The sequence below is a fragment of the Orycteropus afer genome, unplaced genomic scaffold, assembly GCF_000298275.1.
Source record: "Orycteropus afer afer isolate SDZICR_OR568_19922 unplaced genomic scaffold, OryAfe1.0 scaffold00330, whole genome shotgun sequence".
In the NCBI taxonomy this organism is placed as follows: domain Eukaryota; kingdom Metazoa; phylum Chordata; class Mammalia; order Tubulidentata; family Orycteropodidae; genus Orycteropus; species Orycteropus afer.
This window is the reverse complement of record NW_006921917.1, coordinates 717220-737233: the sequence shown is the minus strand read 5'-3', so window position 1 is coordinate 737233 and position 20014 is coordinate 717220. Positions and strand designations below refer to the sequence as shown.

The following is a 20014-nucleotide window of genomic DNA, read 5'->3' as shown; positions in this document are numbered from 1 at the left end:
CACACACACACATAAACAAAACAAAACAAAAAAAACATGTCCTGAAGTCTTTCTAAAACCAAAGAATGTTGCTGTGTGCCATCAAGTTGGACCCGACTCCTAGCGACCCCTCCTTGGGTTTCCAAGGCAGTATTACTATGGAAGTAGATTGCCCCATCTTCCTTTGAGAAGTGGCTGGTGGGTTTGAACCGCCAGCCTTCTGGTTAGCAGTCAAGTACCTTAGGCACTTTTAGGTTAACTAGTGGAGAATGTTGCCTTGAGCACTGTGCTCTTTTAAGATCTATATGGAATCAAATTGACAACACCAACTCAAAGATTAATTAGGAACCTTAGGGTGCAGTGAATTTATGTTAACTGGGGAGGAACAACTCAGAAAATGAGAGTGAGAATGGTTACACAACTCAAAGAATTAGTTATGTCACTAAATGGTACATGTAGAAACTGTTGAATTGGTGTATGTTTTGCTGTATGTATCTTAACAACAACAATGAAATAAAATTATATATTTTAATAAAATTGTATATTTGTATATATTAAAAAATTATATATTTGTTTATATATATGTGTGTGTATGTGTATATATGACCAAAAACCAAACTCACTGTCATCAATTCCAACTCATAGCAACCCTCATTGGGTTTCCAATGCTGTAAATGTTTACGGAAAGCAGACTGTCCAATCTTTCTTCCATGGAACTGCTTAGGGGGTTCAAACCACCGAGTTTTTTTTTTTTTTTTTTGGTTAGCTGCCAAATGCCTTAACCCCTACAACACCAGAGCTCCTTTATATATAGAGAAAGGACTTAATACAGGATTTGAGATCATAGTTGATTTGGGAGGGCTTTGCTCTGGATTGGATGCTCTCAGTAAGTGGGTGCAATTCCATGATTGGGTATTTCAGTAACACTTATCTAAAATGGGGAGCTCTGGTGGCATAGTGCCTAAGGCACTTGACTGCTAATCAGAAGGCTGGCAGTTCAAACCCACCAGCTACTCCTCTGAAGGAAGACTGGGCAATCTACTTTGGTAGAGATACAGCCTCGGAAACCCAAGAAGGGGTCACTATGAGTAGGAAACAACTCGATGGCACTGAGTTTTTATCTAAAAGGCTAGAGCTGTGAGGGATAGAACAGCAGCAGACACTCATGTTTGCCAGGTTAGGAGGATGGGGCAATAGTTGGCACATGTTCATGTTTTGGTCTCTGTTTTGATAGGATCATAGAGTGGTCTGGTTTTTGTATTCATCCATCCTCTTCACAGCCTCTGCTGTTGGTGTTCTGTGAAATTGTTCATGGTCAACAGAACACCAAGGCCAAGTTGTTAGCACCAGGCCAGCTCCCAGCTTTCAGGGGCAACTTTTCTATTCCTTGCCTCCCTGTTCTCAAAAATCCTTCAGCCACCCTCCCATGTTGTTCTGACATCCTTTCTCCTCCCCTATCCACACCCTTGCCTCCCCCCTCTCCTCTACCCCTATGCCCTCAGGATCCACCCCTCCCTGCCAAAACTCCACAGTCTCTCACCAAGAGCAGTTGATGTCACAGCCCTGTCCTCACCTAGCTTCTCTGTGCCCATCCAGGAGTGTTTAAATTTTCCCCTCCGGCTCTCACCCTTTTGTCCTCCCCTGCCAGTGTCTATAAGACATTTTATTCCCTACCCCCACCTTATGTAAATTTTGCCCCTGGCTCCCCACATACACACACCTATTAGACAGTTGTGGCTACTGTAGTTTGGGTTTTTATTAATATTTATTCCACTACTTATAAACATCTCAAATCGTGATAGATATGGATAGATTCAGATCTAGGTAATCATTTTACGCAGCTCAGAATCTAGTGTTGGCAGGATGGGGAGGGAGGACACTACCCCTGCTCTCAACACTGTCTCCGGCCTAAGGACTCCGCCTCTCCAAAGCCGCTCCTTCCTCTCTCCAGATCTTCTTCAGTGACCTGAGCCAGGACCCTGCTGAGGATGTTTTCCTCACTGAACTGAAGGTGAAGATCCAAGACTCCAAATTCCCCAAAGGTGAGCACTTGGATTCCCTCTTCCAAAACTCGCCCTGATGCAGCTTTGCCCAAGACCCTTTTCCAGACATCCTTCTCCCTTTCACCCACCAGCAGCCACCCCTGCTCTATCCAACACCCTGCGGAAGACCTGAGCTGCCTTGCGCTCTTCCCAGGCTCTCCCAGACTGAAAGGCAGCCAGGCACCTCAGCGCTGCCCTTCCTTCCACTGGGAGACAAAATGTGAAAATCCAGCAGCTCAGTTGCATCCCTCGGGGAGGTGGGGAAGCCAGGATGGAAGGGGTTGCATCTCACACCTTAAGCCTCTTCTCGGGGTGGCATTAATGGTTAATGGGCTTGGCTACCAAGCAAAAGGTTGGTGGTTCGAATCTATGGCAGTGCCACAGAAGAAGGACCACTGAGAAATGTATGGAGTGCAGAGTCTCACTCACATGGGCTCACCAGGGGTTGGGATCAACTCTATGGCAATGATTTTTTTTTTTTTTTTTCATCTTCCTCCAGATGGTTTTTCACCCAAGAGGAGAGGCGTGGCTGAGGGCCAAGGGGCTGACCTCTCCATTTGCTACCAAAAGGTCAGTGTCCAGGTCAGGGTATATGGATGCGGTCTGGGAGGGATGGCTGGATGGGAGCGGGGGAAGCAGGCAGAGCCAAAGGAACTTTATGCTCCTTTCCTGGGCACGGCCCTCAGAGTGCCCCAGTCTTCAAAGAGTTTACAGGGATGGGTGGGTTAAGATTCCCCTTATGTGTAGACAAGAAGCTGATCTGAGTTAAGGGGCAAGAGAGATGTCCCCTTGCTCAAAAATATCTTCCTCACTAGCTGGTCAGATGCCAGAATTTATTTCACTGGAGATTTAGTCCTTTGTTTCAGAAGGCTGAAAATGCTGGCTGGGCCTAGGAGTACTCTAAGCCTGCATCAGCTGACCCCTTATTGGACGTCAGTGACACAGACAAGACTCACAGGGCAGAGGCAGGAAGCAGGAGAGAGAGGTGCACACTGTTAATGTGAGAATGTATGAGGGGGTTTATCCTGAGGACCCTCATCTGTTCCTGCACCCCTCTCCCCAGGCCCTGCTCAGCCACCGGTTACAAGAGGTCACTGTTTCCCTACGGGCCACTGGGCTGGTCTTGAAGGCCATTCCAGCCAATGACACCGAAGGTGAGGAGCTGGGACAACAGGAAAGAGAGAGAAAGGGGGAAAGGAGGGAAGGTGAGAGGAAGAGAAAGAGGGGCCTTGAGTGGTGAACCAGGGGAAGGAGGCCTTCTGCAGTCACCGTGATCAGTGAATAAGTCTAAGCTCCTGCTCGAGCTGGGCTCGGAGCTGGCACCAGGGCTGCCCAGGGTGAAACCAGGTCTCTCCCTTCAGGTTGCTCACCGTCTAGGAACATACAACCAGGAGGGGATGGAGTGGCTCCCTTACAAGTAGAGACTGGGCCCCTGTGGGTGAAAGGTAGATACTGGGCCACACGAAGGGGTTGCACGTAGCCTTGTGCCTCTGAATTGGACCCGTAGAGTTTGTTGCATTTTGTTTGGTATATTTTTATTTTGAATGCCATTCCGCAGGGCAGGTACTGTCCAGTTCCCAGAAGGTATGATAGTCCTAATTACCTAAATCTGGCTGGACCCTGGGGGAATCTGAATTTGTGACTCCTGGTCTCCTAGAATAATGAAAAGGATGATAGCTTGAATTACTAATCACTGCAAACACTTACCAGAGGTCAGGTGCTACCCTAAGCATGTTAACCATATTCACTCTTTTAAGTATATTAACCCTACCAGACAGGCACTATGAGTATTAGCAACTTTTTACTGGAAACTGCAGCAGAGAGAATAATTTACCCAAGGTCACAATGTGAGAAAGAGTCAGAGGTGGGATTCAAACCCAAGGTGTCTCACACAAGAGTCCATGCTTTCCACCACTGCACCACACTGCCTCCATGGTGAGTCCAAATCTCAAGACTTAAGGGATGCTACCCACAGATGCTTATAGAAGAAAGCCCACCCAGGAAGGACCTATTTTGCTCACCACTCTATCGCCTCAATAAATATTGAGCTACTCAATAAAACATTTGCTGAATAAATGAAGTGCTACTTTACATTAAAAAAAAAAAACGTTTTTAAAAAATGGATACATTTGAAATATTCCAGGAGAAATACAGAATGAAAATACACATGAGCTATGTTGGAATGCCTAGGAGGAGGCATCTCTCATCCATCTTCTCTCATCCAACCGGAAGTAATTACTTCTGTTTCTAAAATCCTTTGAAGGCTTTACTATCAGCCTCATGGCAACACCTGTCTGTCCATAATGTATGTCTGTGCTTCTGTGGCTATCATAGCTCCTAAATTACCTTGAATCTGGCCCAAAGGTGAAACTCAAGAAATAGCTATTAATTTTATTAATTCCTGCACAGGTGAGATAAATTTGTGAATGACATGAAACTCTCACAGCCAAGTCAATTTTCACTTGTAGATCTTGAACACCACAAAGGAGACTTCCAATTTTGGTAATAACTCTTAACCCAGGGGTGGTTATAGAACCAGAGGTCAAGAGAGCAGATTCTGGAACAGATAAATTTAAAAAAAACAACAAACCTGGAGTCAGTTCCGACTCCTATGGACCTCCACTGGGTTTCTGAGGTGGTAAATCTTTATGGAAGTAGATTGCCCTATCTTCCTTCTGTGGAGTGGCTGATGGGTTTGAACCGCCAACCTTCTAGTTAGCAGTCAAATGCCTTAGGCACTGCGCCACTAGGCAGAAAGGCAGGGTTCAAATCTTAGCTTTGCCACTTCCTATCTGTGTGACATTGGGTGAGTTACTTTACCTCTCTGTTTCTTCATTTCTACAATGGAAATAATAAAAAGTGCTATATATGTGCATAGGAGCTCTGGTAGCATAGTGCCTACGGCATTTGACTGCTAACCAGAAGGCTGGTGGTTCAAACCCACCAGCCACTCCTCAGATGGAAGACTGGGCAATCTACTTCCACAGAGATACTGCCTCAGAAACCCAAGGAGGGGTCACTATGAGTTAGATCTGACTCGATGGCAGTGAGTTTGGTTTGCTGGGTTTTATATGTGCATATAATAAATTGCAAGTGTTAGATTTTATTTTTTAAATTATATCCCTTCTACTTCTGTCACAAGACTCTCGCCCTGGCTACCTCCACTCCAGCTCATGTGCCTCCTCCAAATTTTACATCCCAAAAGTCTATCAGAATTGGTATAGTGATACTAGAACTCTCCACAGAGGCAGAGACAAGGAAGAACCCTCTTTAGTAGGCTTGGGAGCCTTCACACAATAATAATTTTTGAGACACTGTACACTATTAAGAAAGTCAAGCAAACACTCTTAATCTATTAGTACTCTGACCATCCAACACCACCTTGGCCTCTGTTTTAAACAAAATCCTGAGCTTGGTGTTTTTTACATTCTTAGCATGTCCAATAGCTGTGGGGAAATTCAACAAGTGGGGGGTGGGGATTTGGGTGGGTGGTAGCTACTATGACTGAAGATACAGAAATTTTGTGGGTTTGCCAGGAAAGAGAGTTGATTGGAAGGGACCAGATCATCCACACTGACTAGAACCAAGGTGGAATCAGGAAGAAGGGCTGAGCAGGGTAGAGGAGAGGGCTGAGATGGTGGGAGTGTATCAAAATGTTTTCATGGATATCTTCTTAGGAGGTAGGCCCTCCAATTCCCCTGCTCCCCTGGAGGCCCACTGAAGCCTGCCCCCCCATCTCCTCTGCTCAATTTCAGGGCCCACTCACTTCCCTCACACTGCTGCTCCTGCTACCGAGCACACGTGCCTGGATGTCATTGTGACAGAGGTTGTCAAATCCTCCAACTTAGCTGGAAGGTCCTTCTCGGTGAGTCCTGCGTAGAATGGAAAAGGGGGTCAGATGGGAACTGGGGATGTGTAAACAGGGTAGGGGATGGGAGCCCCTGGTGAGGGTTCAGAGAAGGAGAAATGACTTCTGAGACTTTCTGAGCCTTTGCTATAGATATGGCTCTTCCCATCAGAAAGCATCTGCTTTCCAATCCGTCTGTTTGAAATACTGAACACCAACTAGCATGAGTAAGCCACTGTAAGAGTTAAAGGTGCTGCCCTCCACCCGCTTACCATTTAGTTGAGGACCTAAGACATAACCAGATGACTATAAAATGCATGGACACCCCATCACCCTCCTACACCACTCAACATCCAGACCCCTAAACAAGAGCCCAACTTTTTACCATATCAAACCAGCTCTTTCAACCTCATTGCCCTCCTACCTTTGCTCTTATGATACTTCCTGACACAAGAACCATTTTTCCCCTGTCTGATGGCTTCTATGGACTTCACCACCCTACTCCCCTTGGTCTTGGATCCTCATGCTTACACCTGAACCATGTTCTTACTGACACCCCCAATTCCCATGCACCACCCACCAAGCAGACACTCCACTTTAGATCAAACCACTTACTCAGTCTGCTGCTCTAGAGCTGAGTGCTTCTGGGAGAAATCCTACCTCCATGTAGATTAAGACAACAAACTAACGGCCCCTGCCCCAAATGGGTCCCCAGGATCACTCAAAACCCCTTCCTCTTCCCTAGCTCCAGGCTCTTCTCCGTCTGTTTTCAGTTCTCTTTTCTCTAGCTTCCACCTCTTCTGCTACTTTTCCTTCTTCTTAGCCTATAAACGTGGTCGAGACTTTTCCATCCTGAAAGAAACAAACACAACAACTCTACCATGTCCCAAATACTTGTCTGTTGTGTTAGACTCATGGCAACCCCGTGTACAACAGAATGGAGCACTGCATGGTCCTGCACCATCTTCACGATCATTGCTGTGCCTGTGGCCACTGGGTGGCAATCTGTCCACCATGGGTGACCCAGCTGGTGTTTGAAGCTTCCAGCATCACAGGCACGTATGCCACCACAGAATAGCAGACTGACAGATGGGTAGCAGAAATGCCTCTCTCCAACCAAAAACCGAACTCACTGCCACTGTGTCAATTCTGACTCATAGTGACCCACAGGGTTTCCAAAGCTGTAAATCTTTATGGACACAGACTGCCTCTTTTTTCTGTGGAGCAGCTGGTGGGTTCAAACCACTGACCTTTTAGTTAGCAGCCAAATGTCTTAACCACTACACCACCAGAGCTCCTTGAAATACCTCTCTAGCTACCATTTTATCTCCTTCCTTTCCTTTTCAGTCAAATTTCTTCAAAGATGCCTCTGGAAGAGTTACCAGTCCCTTACCAATGACTCTTCTAACTTACTATCTGCCTACAGCCCACCACACTCTGGCAAGGTCACATGTTGCCAACAAGAGCTGTCAATTTTTAGTCTTTATGTTATAGGTCTGTGTGGTATGTTGATATTGTTCATCATTTCTTTATCCTCCTTTTTTAAAATAACATTTTAACCTATAAACAAAAGTTTACCTATTGATTTTGGGGAATACGAAAGAGCACACAGAAGTTAATTTACTTGTAGTCCCATTACCTGGAGAGGATGACTGCTGACATTTTGAGGGGTTGGCGTCCAGCCTTTTTTTCTATATATTTTTAGATAATTGATACCTATGGCATTTGACTGCTAACCAGAAGGCTGGCGGTTCAAATCCACCAGCCACTCCTCAGAAGGAAGGTTGGGCAATCTACTTCTGTAGAGATACCACTTGGAAACACAAGGAGGGGTTGCTGAGTCCAAGTGGACTCGACAGCAGTGAGTTTGGTTTTTTTAGGTTTTATGGTCTCTGACTTGATATTCTTACATAGAAATATACTATAAACATTGTGTATGTCATTAAATATGTTTTGTGTCATTAAATATATTTCATTCAACATTAAATATTTACTATATGCTGTTGTTGTTGTTGTTATGTGCCGTCGAGTTGGCCCCGACTCATAGCGACCCCTCCTTAGGTTTCCGAGGCAGTATCACTATGGAAGTAGATTGCCCGACCTTCCTTCCGAGGAGTGGCTGGTGGGTTTGAACCACCAGCCTTCTGGTTAGCAGTCAAGTGCCTTAGGCACTATGCTACCATTTACTATATAGTGACCATATATGTCTTTGTAATTATTTGATTTCCTGTAGTACATTTAAGTTCTCATTTTCACTATTATAAGCAACACCGAAAAGAATATCTTAAGGGATAAATATTTGTATAAAATCATGGTTATGGCTTTTTCAAAAAATATATCCAGAAGTAAAATCCCTCAGTCAGATGCCATGTATATGTTAGGACTTTTGATATTTTTGCCAAATTTTCCTCCAGAAAGTCTCTACCAAGTTCTGCTTTCACAGCAGTGTTCAAGAGTGCCAGGTTCTTTGCACAGTTAATACATTTTTGTATCTTTGCAGATTTTGTTATAAAATTTTTCATTATTTCAATTTACATTTCTTTGATTACCAGTAAATGAAATTTTCTTACATTTATTAATAATTTCTGCATCTTCACTCATGTATTTCCTGTTCATATTCTTATCCCATATTACTGATATGATATCCCTATTTCATAATATGAGAACATTAATCCCCTATTTGTTAGATATTCTGGAAATACTTTTCCCAGTTTATCTTTTAATGTTTTTTTGTGATTTTTTTTTTCACATAAAATAGATTTTAATGTAGCAAAAGCTACCTATTGTTTCCATGATTTCTGCCTCAGGCATGATTTTTCCCCACCTCAAAATACACGATGTCTAATTCTTTTTCAAATACTATTATTTCACTGAATTGAAACTTACATACTATTTTAAGGGGCTCTGGTGGCATTGGGGTAAAGGCATTTTGCTGCTAACCAGAAGGTTGGTGGTTCAAACCCACCAGCTGCTCTGTGGGAGAAAGAGAAGACCATCTACTTCTGTAAAGATTTACAGCCTTGGAAACTCAATGGGGGTTGCTATGAGTGAGAATCAACTCAATGGCAGTGGGTTTGGTTTGGTTTTTTGCACAATGCTTCTTAAACTATGAACAGTGCTTTCTTTCTTTCTTTTTTATATTGGTGAAAATACACTGACCACAACATTTGCCAACACAATAAACTTCTTCATTTACAATTTGGGGACACTGATTACATTTTTCATGTTATGCTACCATTATTACTATCATTTCCAAAATACTCCATTACTATTAACATAAACTTATTGTCTCCCAAACAAAACCTCCCCTTCTCCCCTTTCCTCCTGCCTCTGGTAACAATTAATACTCTTTGTTTTCTGTGTGTTTGCTTATTTCATATAAGTGAGACCATACTGTATTTGTCCTTTGCAACTGACTTATTTCACCCAGCATAATGTGTTCAAGGTTTATCCATGGTATCCTTATCACATTCGTTATATTTCCTAACTTCAAAGATGTTAAAATATGAAAAAATGTGTCTTAGGATCAATGAAAATGACATACTGTTGAAGTGCTTAGCTGCTCACCAAAAGGTTAGTGGTTCGACTCTACTCCGAGGCATCTTTGAAGAAAGGCCTGGTGATCTATTTACTTACAAACACTCAGCCATTGAAAACCCTATGGAGCACAGGTCTATCCTGGCACACATGGGGCACCATGAGTTGGCATCAACTGGATGGCAACTGGTTTGGTTTCTGTTCCTTTGACATCATGCTGTTCCTTTCTCAAGTTTTTATTCCTTCTTTTACTTTTTTTACTCATGTTAAACATTTTTATTTTGTAGTCTGATTTATGTAATTACAGTATTTGTATTTAAGGACCTCAGATGGCTGGCGGTTCAAACCCACCAGCCACTCCTCGGAAGGAAGGTTGGGCAATCCTACTTCCGTAGTGATACTGCCTCGGAAACCCAAGGAGGGGTCGCTATGAGTCAGGGCCGACTCGACGGCACATAACAACAACAACAACAGCTGTGATATAGTGGTTAAAGCATTCAGCTGCTAACCAAAAGGCTGGCAGTTTGAACCCACCAGCTTTTCCAGAAGGAAAGATGAGGCAGCTTGCTTCTGTAAAGATTTACAGCCTTGGAAACCCTATGGGGGCAGTTCTCCTCTGTCCTGAAGGGCCGCTATGAGTCTGAATCTACTTGATGGCAGTGAGTGGGTAATGCTATTTACTGGGTCCACTGGCTCAATGGTGGGTTAACTCTTTGTCTGTTTCTTCAATTGTGAGCTCATGTTTATTGGGGCTTTATCTGTGTGAAACCTGGGTAGAAAAACTATCCTTTTAGAGAAATATATTTGCTCTTGCCAAGTGCCCCAGTAATGTTAGCAGCCCAGGGGCATATTTTAAGTTAATCTCTTGGCTCATAAATTCCCAGACCATGCAGATAGTATAAATGTGTACCCCAGGTCCACATAAAAACAGGCCTAAGGCTAAGAATTTTCAGGGAAGACTTTCTTCCCTCAATCAGAGCACAGCAAAAACAGACAAGTTTATCTGTGGTCACGCTTTGCTGATAGATGACTTTTTTTTTCCCTAATAAAGTCTTTCATTAAGAGACCCTAAAAGGATCTCAGTTTCAAATCTCTGCTTCATGTGGGATTAAGGCCTTGTCTCTCCCATCCCTCCATGGCTATAGAAATCCAAGCCCCTTGATTACTGATGGAACTCTGGTGGTGCAGTGCCTAAGCCATTTGTCCACTAACCAGAAGGTTGGTGGTTCAAATCCACCAGCCATTCCATGAAGATTTACCACCTGGAAAACCCAGGGGTGGGTCACTATGAGTTGGAATAGACTTGATGGCAGTGAGTTATTTTTGTATTTTTATTATTACTGAGATTAGCAAATGTCACTGGGACAAAGCATTTGACCCACACAGTTTCTAGGTTTGGGGAATTTAATGGCATTTCCTTCATTGTCTAGTATATGGTCAATTTTTTACTATTCTGTGGCACGTATATGCTTTCTAACTATAGAAACTACAGAATACAAAATATGATGTTTAGTTATTAAATCAAATAAATTATATTACTCTGATATACAAACTTATTTTTTTATCTACTCAGAACTGAGAGAGGTTTGACAACATTACCACTATGGTTTTGTAAGTTCTCTAATGGTTGGTTCAGAACCTGACTTTTCTTCTCGTTTCAAACGTTGCTGTTGTGAACTATGATGCCTTCTTAAGCTTAGCCTTTCTATCAGCTTTTTCTCCTGGAAGCTTTAGGTACTTCATTTCATACAGAGGGCTCTGAACTGTCACAGGAGTACACCTTGGTGGGATCATTTTTGTTTCTTATGTTGGAACTTTGATGTATATTTTCAGTCTGGGGACTCACATCCTTTGATTCTGAGCTATTTTCTAATATAATAGTAAGAAATCATTTCCTTCCCTCTCTCTTCTATTTCTTTCTGGAACTACTAATAGTCAGGGGTTACACCTCCCAGACTGATGCTCTAATTTGTAATCTTTTCTCTCCCCTTATCTTTCTGTCTTTTCTTCAGTTTTGGGGAAATTTTCCTCAAAGTCATTTCCTGAATGTTTAAACTTCAAGAACACTTGTTTTCTGATTCTTTTTAATAACATTCTATTCTTGGATACAGTACTGGATACAGTATCTTCTCTAATCTCTAAGATGCTGATTATAGTTTATTTGAAAATTTCAGCTCCATGCATTGTGCCTGTTTCCTCTGAATTCTTATTTTCTGTTCTCCTTTCAGTCTCTCTCTCCATCTTTTAAGGAGCTCTGGTGGTGTAGTGGTTAAGGCATTTGGCTGCTAACCAAAAGGTCAGTGGTTCAAACCCACCAGTTTCTCTGTGGAAGAAAGATGGGGCAGTCTGCTTCCATAAAGATGTACAACCTTGGAAACCCAATGGGGTCGTTATAAGTTGGAATCAGTTCAATGGCGATGGGTTTTTGTTTGATGCTCCTTCTTTTATTTATTTATTTTTAATTTTAGACACTGTTTCCAAATGTCTGGTGATCCTTGCTGTCTGTTCAAATTCAAGAGTGAGGCACTAAAGAGCTAAGTCAATGGTGGGCTTCTCAGTGGGCAGTCAGGTTGCCACCTGGCTTTTCCACAGAGGCACTCATTTGAGTTGTTAGCAACTCTGTAAGTCTCTTTGCTAGGACAGTTGTATTTTTCCAGATAAAGGTCCTTAGGCTCATGCCTTGAGGGGGGTGAAGGAGAGCAATGAGTACAGTTGGCTCTTCCTATGGGAAGTTCCCCATTCTTGGATTCAACCAACCACAGATGGAAAATATTTAGGGAAAAAAAGAAAAGTAATTAAATAGTCAAAGCAGTCCCTCAAAGGCTAAGAGTGAGCATAAAGTGCTATTTATATCACATTTATGTTGTATTGTTGTTGTTATGTGCCATCGAGTTGGCACCGACTCATAGTGACCCCTCCTTGGGTTTCCGAGGTGGTATCACTACAGAAGTAGATTGCCCAACCTTCCTTCCAAGGAGTGGCTGGTGGGTTTGAACCACCAGTCTTCTGGTTAGCAGTCAAGTGCTTTAGGCACTATGGTACCAGAGCTCCCTTATGTTGTATTAGGTATTTTAAGTATTCCAGAGATGATTTAATGTATATAGGCGGATGTGCATGGGTTATATGCAAATACTGTGCCGTTATCATCCTTTAGGAGCAGGGTTCCTAGACTCCTCTGCTGACATTGAGGGAGGAATGGACAGGCCTGCTGGCATCTGGTGTGCTGAAGCTAGGCTGGACCAAGGGACTGGGGGTCTCTCTCTTCAGTGAGCAAATTTTCATGTAATCTACCTATTTCGGGCAGAGTACTTCACTCTGTCCTCCTCCAATTGCAGTGTCCCCAAGTCTAGAGTTTCTCTGGTTCTGTTTGTCTGGCCTCTGTGGCAGAAAGAAAGTTCACTGTTTGGCTGCCCAGGGTGGGAGTGGGAACCTGAGGCACCTAACTGCTCCTCAAATCAATTTCCAATCAATCACCGCCTTTCAGACTCTGTCCCCTAAGTGCATGAGTTCTGTGACACCACAGTTCATCTCCTACATATCTGATCGTTACTTTTTGGCCTAAGTTTTTCCTAAGTCAGTTCCTTACATAGTTACTGTTCTCAACTTTTATCCATGGCCCACTTCTTTTCTCATTTCCTGGATATCAAATCCACTTACAAAGTTGTAGTCTAATTTGTTAAGAAGTCTCAAATCTGTAACTCCTGCTCTGGCATTCACCCCTTGAGTTTCAGGCTCCTGCATTCAACTAAATTAGCATGAATTGGATGTCACACAATACCGCAAACTCAAGATATTCAAAACCCAGACCAGTGCCACCTCCCCTGAGAGACCTTTCCTGATGCTCCTTCTCCTTCCTTCCACATTCCCCACCCCATTCCCACTCTCCCCTCACTTCCCTCTTCCACCCCTGAGAGCCAGGTGCCCCACCTCTGCGCTCCCCTAGAATCCTGGGGACACAGCCATAAATCATTTGCAACACTATACATAACATCTTTTTATGTTAATGGACTGTGAGTTCCCTGAGCTGAAGGCTCGTATCTTATTCTTCCCCATGACCCCCAGCACTCAACGTGGTGTCTGGCACATAGTAGGCGCTCACTAGATATTGAGTCTCTTAGTCCATCCTCCCACCTCTAGAAGAGCTCTGCCCTGAACGTCAGCTCACTTTCCCTGAGGCAGGATGCCACTGTAGCAGAGCTCTGATTGGCTGAGAGATCTACATTATTGAGTTGAAATCTGCCTTCCTATAGGACCAGTACCAGTTGCTGTCGATTCTGACTCCCGGTGACCCCGTGTGTTCACAGGGTTTTCCATGACTGTTTTCTCAGAAGTAGCTCTCCAGGCCCCTCTCCCAGACACTTCTGGGTGGACTTCAAGCTTGGACGTTTTGGTTAGCAGCTGCACTCTACCAGGGACTCCTCCTATAGGGCAACCTGGTATTGAAGCTTTAAGCTCCAAGGTGGACCCAGTTACCCTTACATTGTGTTTCCTCTTTCCAAGTCAGTTCCTTAAAATAGTTTCTGCCTTCAATGACCTCTTTAAACAACCTAGTTAGGGGCTTTTTGAAAATCTAAACTTATCACCCAAGCAAGTTCTCTTTCATCCCTGCACAGGCTTGCTGGAGGGCAGGGGGCATTCCAGTACTTTCCTCTTGGAACTCAGGCAGGTCATCATGCATGTTCTGTCTGATTGGATCCAATAATAAACACTGAGCAGCAGGGAGGAGTTCATGGTAAGCTGAAATGAAGGCATTCCCTGCTGAGAGAATAGCATGAGTAAGGGCACTGTGGTTTGCTTGGTGAGTTTTAGGATCATCGAATATATTACCCTGGCAGGATCAGAAGTCAGATATAGAAAGTAATGGAAAATAAAGTGGAAACAGTCAATCAGGGTTATTGGGGTGTGGGGATCAGGAAGCCACCAGAGGAGAACAGGAGGCAATTAGTAGCACTTTGCCCATCCCCACGTCTTGTGAGACTGGACCCTTAGCAAGTTCTGCATCTGGTTCTTTCAACTGACTTCTGCAGCTGCTCTCGGAAGACTAAGATCCAAGACCCTTGTTGTCTTTAAGAGCCAAAGCCAAGCACGTAGGGTGTGTCTAGGAGTGCCAACCACAAAGGGGAATAAGAACCCTGCACTGCAGGGAGGTGGAAGGAGGCCCCGAGCCTGCTTCTGATTATCCAGAGGACAGGGCAGTTTCTGCAGGCAGGGTCTTGGAGGCCAAGATTCCCCAGGAGACACTCAGAGCAGCCTGAAGCAGTAGAAAGAGGAATCAAGTACCTCCCTACTATGACACCTTCATAATAGCATAGTTAATGCATCGAGTTGATTCGACTCATAGTGACCTCTCCTTGGGTTTCCAAGGTGGTATCTCTATGGAGGTAATTGCCCATCTTCCTTCTGAAGAGTGACTGGTGGGTTTGAACCGCCAGCCTTCTGGTTAGCAGTCAAATGCCTTAGGCACTACGCCACCAGAGCTTTTAGCAGGTCGCATTCAACCCCTCCAGACCTTGGTCCCCTCACCTATAGGAATCTGGGGTGTCCCACAGCCTCACCAGATGGAGTCATTTCAGGTGTAGGCCCATTTATTAGCATAAGATGAATGCTGCTGGCTGTCGCCTGACCCCTAGCTCATGCAGGACTACAGCCTCCCTGCAGAATCTCTCCAGGTATCTTTAGGAGGTCACAGAGGACATCCCAGTGCTCACAACCACCCCATCAGGTGCTAGTCTGTGTCCACTGACTGCTCTCCCACTGGCAACTGCCCTTCAGGGCTGGGGACTCCAGGGCACTGGGGCTGCATGGGTTCTGTGGCACAGCAGCGAAGTCCCCTCTCCTCTGCCATGGGCTCTCCACTGTCTTCAGAAAGATGTTGGTGGATCTTTCTGTCTTTACTCACAGCCCCCTGTTCAAACTGAGACAGGAATCTACAGATAGCGTGGTGTCAGGACAAGGGCCTGGACTAGGAGACACAGTGAGGAGAGAAAGAATCCACAGTGGATTCTGTCCACTTTCCCTCTGACAGTGAGGCTGTATTACTCAGCCCATTCCTCATGCCTGGCTCCTTCTTGGAAAATTATAATTAATAAAAAACTCTAAAAACCAAACTCACTACCACTGAGTCAATTCCAACTCATAGTGATCCCCTTTGGGTTTCCGAGGCAGTAAATCTTTACGGAAGTAGATTGCCCCATCTTCCTTCCACAGAGCGGCTGGTGGGTTTGAACCACCAACCTTCTGATTAGCAATCAATGCCTTGGGCGATAAGCAACAAACACTAATACAGTGCTCACCATGTTCCAGGCACTTAACATATACTGTCTTATTTAATCTTCACAGCAGTCTTTCAAGGTAGCCACTTGCTGTGCAGTTGATCCCAGCTCTCAGAGGCCTGTGTATGTCCGAGTAGAACTGTGCTCATAGAACTTTCAATGGCTATGATTTTTCAGACTTGGTTGCCAGGCTTTTCTTTCAAGGTCCTTCTTGGTTGAGTCAAACTGTCACCGTTCTGGTTAGCAGCCAAGCACTTGACCACTTGTACCACCGAAGGACTCCTTGGCAACATCCAGGAAGTTTGGGGGAAAAAAAAATCCATACTTGGGTTCAACACCAAACCAGAAAAAAACAAACTTACTGCCTTCGAGTCAGTTCTGACTCATAGCGACCCTCCCTGGGTTTCCGAGGCAGTATCTCTATGGAAGTGGATTGTCTAGTCTTTCTTCTGGGCTCAACTCCAGACCACTTAAATAAAAATCTCTAATTTTATTGTTTGAAAGGTGACTTTTTTTTTTTTTTAATTATTATTGTGATTTGGGTGAAAGCTTACGGATTAAATTCATTTTCCATACAGCAGTTCACATACACTTTGTCTCATTTTACACATTGACTGCAGTTTTCCACAATGCAACAGCTTCCCTCCCACTTCCTCCCCATAGTTACCTCTTGCCTGTGTCCTTTCTTCCCATGCACTCCTGCCCCCTGAGCTGTCTCCTTGTGCATACACAGCCCTTCTATTCTCCCATGATTGATCTCTCCAAGGAGTGTATCTACCTAACGTAAAATGTATACCTGTCTTTTGTCTGGCTGGAAGCCACAGGAGTGGGTTCAATTCCAGACCTGAAGGGCAGCTAGAGGCCATAGTCTCATTGGTTCCACTAGGCTCTTTCAGACCAGCAAATGTGGTCCCTTTTTTTTTTTTTTTTTTTTTATGGTTTTGAGTTTTGTTCCACATTGTTCTCCCACTCTATCCAGGATCTCCTACATAGATCCCCTTCTGAGTAGCTGACAGTGGTAGCCAGGCACCATCTAGCTCTTCTGGTCTCATAGTTGGATAGGCTGAGGATCGGATGGTGTACCAGTTGCTTGGACTAACTGTTTCCATGCATCTTTGGTTTTCTTCATTCTTCTTTGCTCTGGATGAGAAAAGACCCATCATTGCATCTAGATGGCCACTTGCAAGTTTTTAAGATCCCAGTCACTACTTGCCAAAGTAGGATGTGGAACAATGTTTCTGTGTAGTATGTTATGCCAATTGAGCTTAATGTCCTCTGCGACCTTGGTCCCGAGCTCACAGGTCCAACTACTCACTCCCTCCGGATAGCTGGGTGTGGCCAAGAAAGGACTACAACCTTGTCCGAAAGATGATTCTTATAAGTTGCCAGGGTTGAGAACATTTGAATGAGGTGGACTCTCAGGTCTCTGGCAACTCAAATGTTCTGTGGTGGCAAATTACACAGAGCAACAGTATGTATGTGAAATGGTTCATGGAGGTGACTCAGAATAGCACCCTGGAACCCAGCCCCTCCAAATTCTCTGCCCAATGGGAGAGGCCTCTCTGGAGTAGCCCCTGCAGGTTTGGGTTAGTGGGCTGCCTGGAGACTGCTTTTCTTTGGGCCTTGGGAGCTCTGGTAGCATAGTGGCTAAGGCACTTGACTGCTAACCAGAAAGCTGGCGGTTCAAACCCACCAGCCACTCCTCGGAAGGAAGGTTGGGCAATGCTACTTCTGTAGTGATACTGCCTCGGAAACCCAAGGAGGGGTCGCTATGAGTCAGGGCTGACTTGACGGCACATAACAACAACATAACAGCAAGGGCTTTAGGGAGACAAAAGCAGGAACACTTGGCCCCAGGCCACCCATGGAGAGGAAGAAGTCCTTCCACCTATGTCTGGTTCCATGGACTAATCTCGTGGTATAGGGCCCTGAACACAGACTTGGTTTGAGGCATGGGGATACTTAGCTGCTTTCTAAACCCTCTGTCTTTGCCCAGATAAATAATTTTATATGTAATCTATCACTGAGAACTGGGCTCAGGACTTAGAAAACTTCTGAAATACTCCTCTAGATCCCATACATCAAAACATGCCTATCACCTAGGTTGTTGTTGTTGTTGTTATGTGCCATTGAGTCGGACCCGACTCATAGTGACCCCTCCTTGGGTTTCCGAGGCAGTATCACTATGGAAGTAGATTGCCCCATCTTCCTTCCAAGGAGTGGCTGGTGGGTTTGAACTGCCAGCCTTCTGGTTAGCAGTTAAGTGTCTTAGGCTCTATGCTACCAGAGCTCCCTCAGAAAATGTCAGCTGAATAAATCAATACTTCAAACTCAGGTCACTTGATAATCCTGCAAACCCCATTCAAAGCATTCCAGTTTCTGCTCAAAATTAAGGACAACATATTGGGAAAACAACTACAGAAATGAGAGACCCAAGGGTAAGGGCAGCTTAGAAGCAGTTTCGACAGGGTTGTCACTGCCTACAGTTACTTAAAGGAAGAGAGCTGAGGACCCCACGTGCTGGTCCAAAGAAACACCTAGATTTCAGGGTTGGGAATATTGGCAGGGCCATGTGCTGAATGAAGGTGACACTCAATCAGGACTATATGCTGAATACAAGTGACACCTCCCTGAGCTGTCTTTTTGCTGCAGACAGTGACAAACACCTTCCGGACAGCCAACATCCAGATCCAGAGCCAGGACCAGAGGCTGCTGACACTGTCACTGGACAAGGACAATCGACGTACCTTCAAGGATGTGGTCAGGTGAGACCGGGCCTGCCATCCCTCATGGGGGCCAGCTTCTGCCATCTCCTGCTTCTAGCCCAGGACACCTACCAGAGGCAGCTCCTCTGGTCAAACAGGTGGTCTGATGGGGACTGCCCTATGACTTGAGTCCCGGAAGAAGAGGCAGATGAATGCCTGGCATGGGGCAGCAGCTGACATTAAAAATTTCCCAGGATTCCTATACATACATACAGCATAAAGCCCTCCTGACCCAACCCCCTCTGCCGACACTGGCCTCTCCAGTTCAGGCTGGCCTTCTGTGGCATCTGTGCCCCAATGATGTGACCCTTGCTGGTTGTATCTGGGTGGGTGCATTTGACTAAGGCAGGCATACACAGATCCAGGCTACATCCCCTCTGCAGGTGTCAGGCCCAGCGTGCTGTTTCTCATCCTGACTCTCCCTCTTCCCTCTGCAAAGCCCCCTCCTCTATATCCCTACAATAGTCTACCCTTAAAAGGCCCTGGGCAGGCTTGACCCCTCAAGAGATCTGCCACCTGAGCTGGCCTCTCCCCACTTAACAGATTCGAGGTTGCTCCCTGCCAAGAGCCTTCTTCTGGAGCCCAGAAGTCTAAGGCACCGTGGCTCAGTTCACACCAGCAGAAGGTGATGGAAATGACCAAAGCCAAGCCCAAGCCCCTCCTGATGCCCATCAACACATTCTCAGGCATCGTCCAGTGAGCCTCATGGGCAGTGGAGGAGCAGAGACTGAGAGCAGAAGGCCCAAGAGGAAGGATACACTACCCGCTGAGCGACAGCCAGAACAAGGCCAGCTCCCCTGGGCAGCTGCTGCCCTGACCAGGAGTGTGGAGCACAGGGAGCCTGGTCACAGGGTCTGTGGTGGAGAAGGGCCACACAGGCCTGAGGGATGCCTGGGCAAAGCTGCAGCCACACGAGTGAACACACACAAAGCCCAACTTCTAGCATAAACGTCCTCGCCTTCATTTATTTTCAATTCCCTCTTCTCCCACTTGCACTCCCCACCCATCCCTTAAACCAAGACTGGAGCTGCTGCTGGCCGTGGCCCTGTGACCCAGGGTAAAGTGCAAAGCAGGTAAAGGCAACTGTACCGCCTCCCTCCTAAGTCTGTCCCCTTCCCTCTCTTGAGTCACTGCCCACCCCCACCTACTCCCAGTTGAAGGGGAAATGTCAGATTCAATAAATGCACACCAAAGTGTTACTGTTTCATCTAATACCCAGCCATGTTGGTATCTGAAAAGAAACCAGGGAGCAGTACTTAACACAGCCTAATGAACCCACGCAGGCCAGGCAAGAGAGTTTTGTGAAGAATGAACTGGTAATCTGTCTGCCTGCTCCCTCCTCTCAACCCACGACTAGCTCTCCAACCAGCACAAGTGGAGGTGGGGATGCAGGGTGGTTCCAGAGGAGTCAGAGATTAGAGACATCAAAATGTTTGGCTCTTGATTCAAAGATTTATATTAAGGTGTAAAATAGGAAAGAGAAATCACAACCAACCAGTGGCCCGATCCCTAAAGCTACGTAAGGGGTTGAGGAGAAAGTCACATAGAGAACATAAAGGCTTGGATTTAATT

General features: G+C 45.2%; 1 protein-coding gene across 1 annotated transcript in view; it reads left to right on the top strand.

Moving 5' to 3' along the window:
* Nucleotides 1-19142, top strand: part of PIK3R6 (phosphoinositide-3-kinase regulatory subunit 6) — a 71753-nt gene extending 52611 nt beyond the window's left edge. Inside the window, exons 13-18 of the mRNA XM_007952227.2 lie at nt 1931-2021; nt 2521-2591; nt 3085-3175; nt 5771-5886; nt 18330-18442; nt 18986-19142. Of these exons, the coding sequence (XP_007950418.1) occupies nt 1931-2021; nt 2521-2591; nt 3085-3175; nt 5771-5886; nt 18330-18442; nt 18986-19142 (639 nt within the window). The remainder of the gene's footprint in view (nt 1-1930; nt 2022-2520; nt 2592-3084; nt 3176-5770; nt 5887-18329; nt 18443-18985) is intronic.
* The last annotated feature ends 872 nt before the right edge of the window (nt 19143-20014 follow it).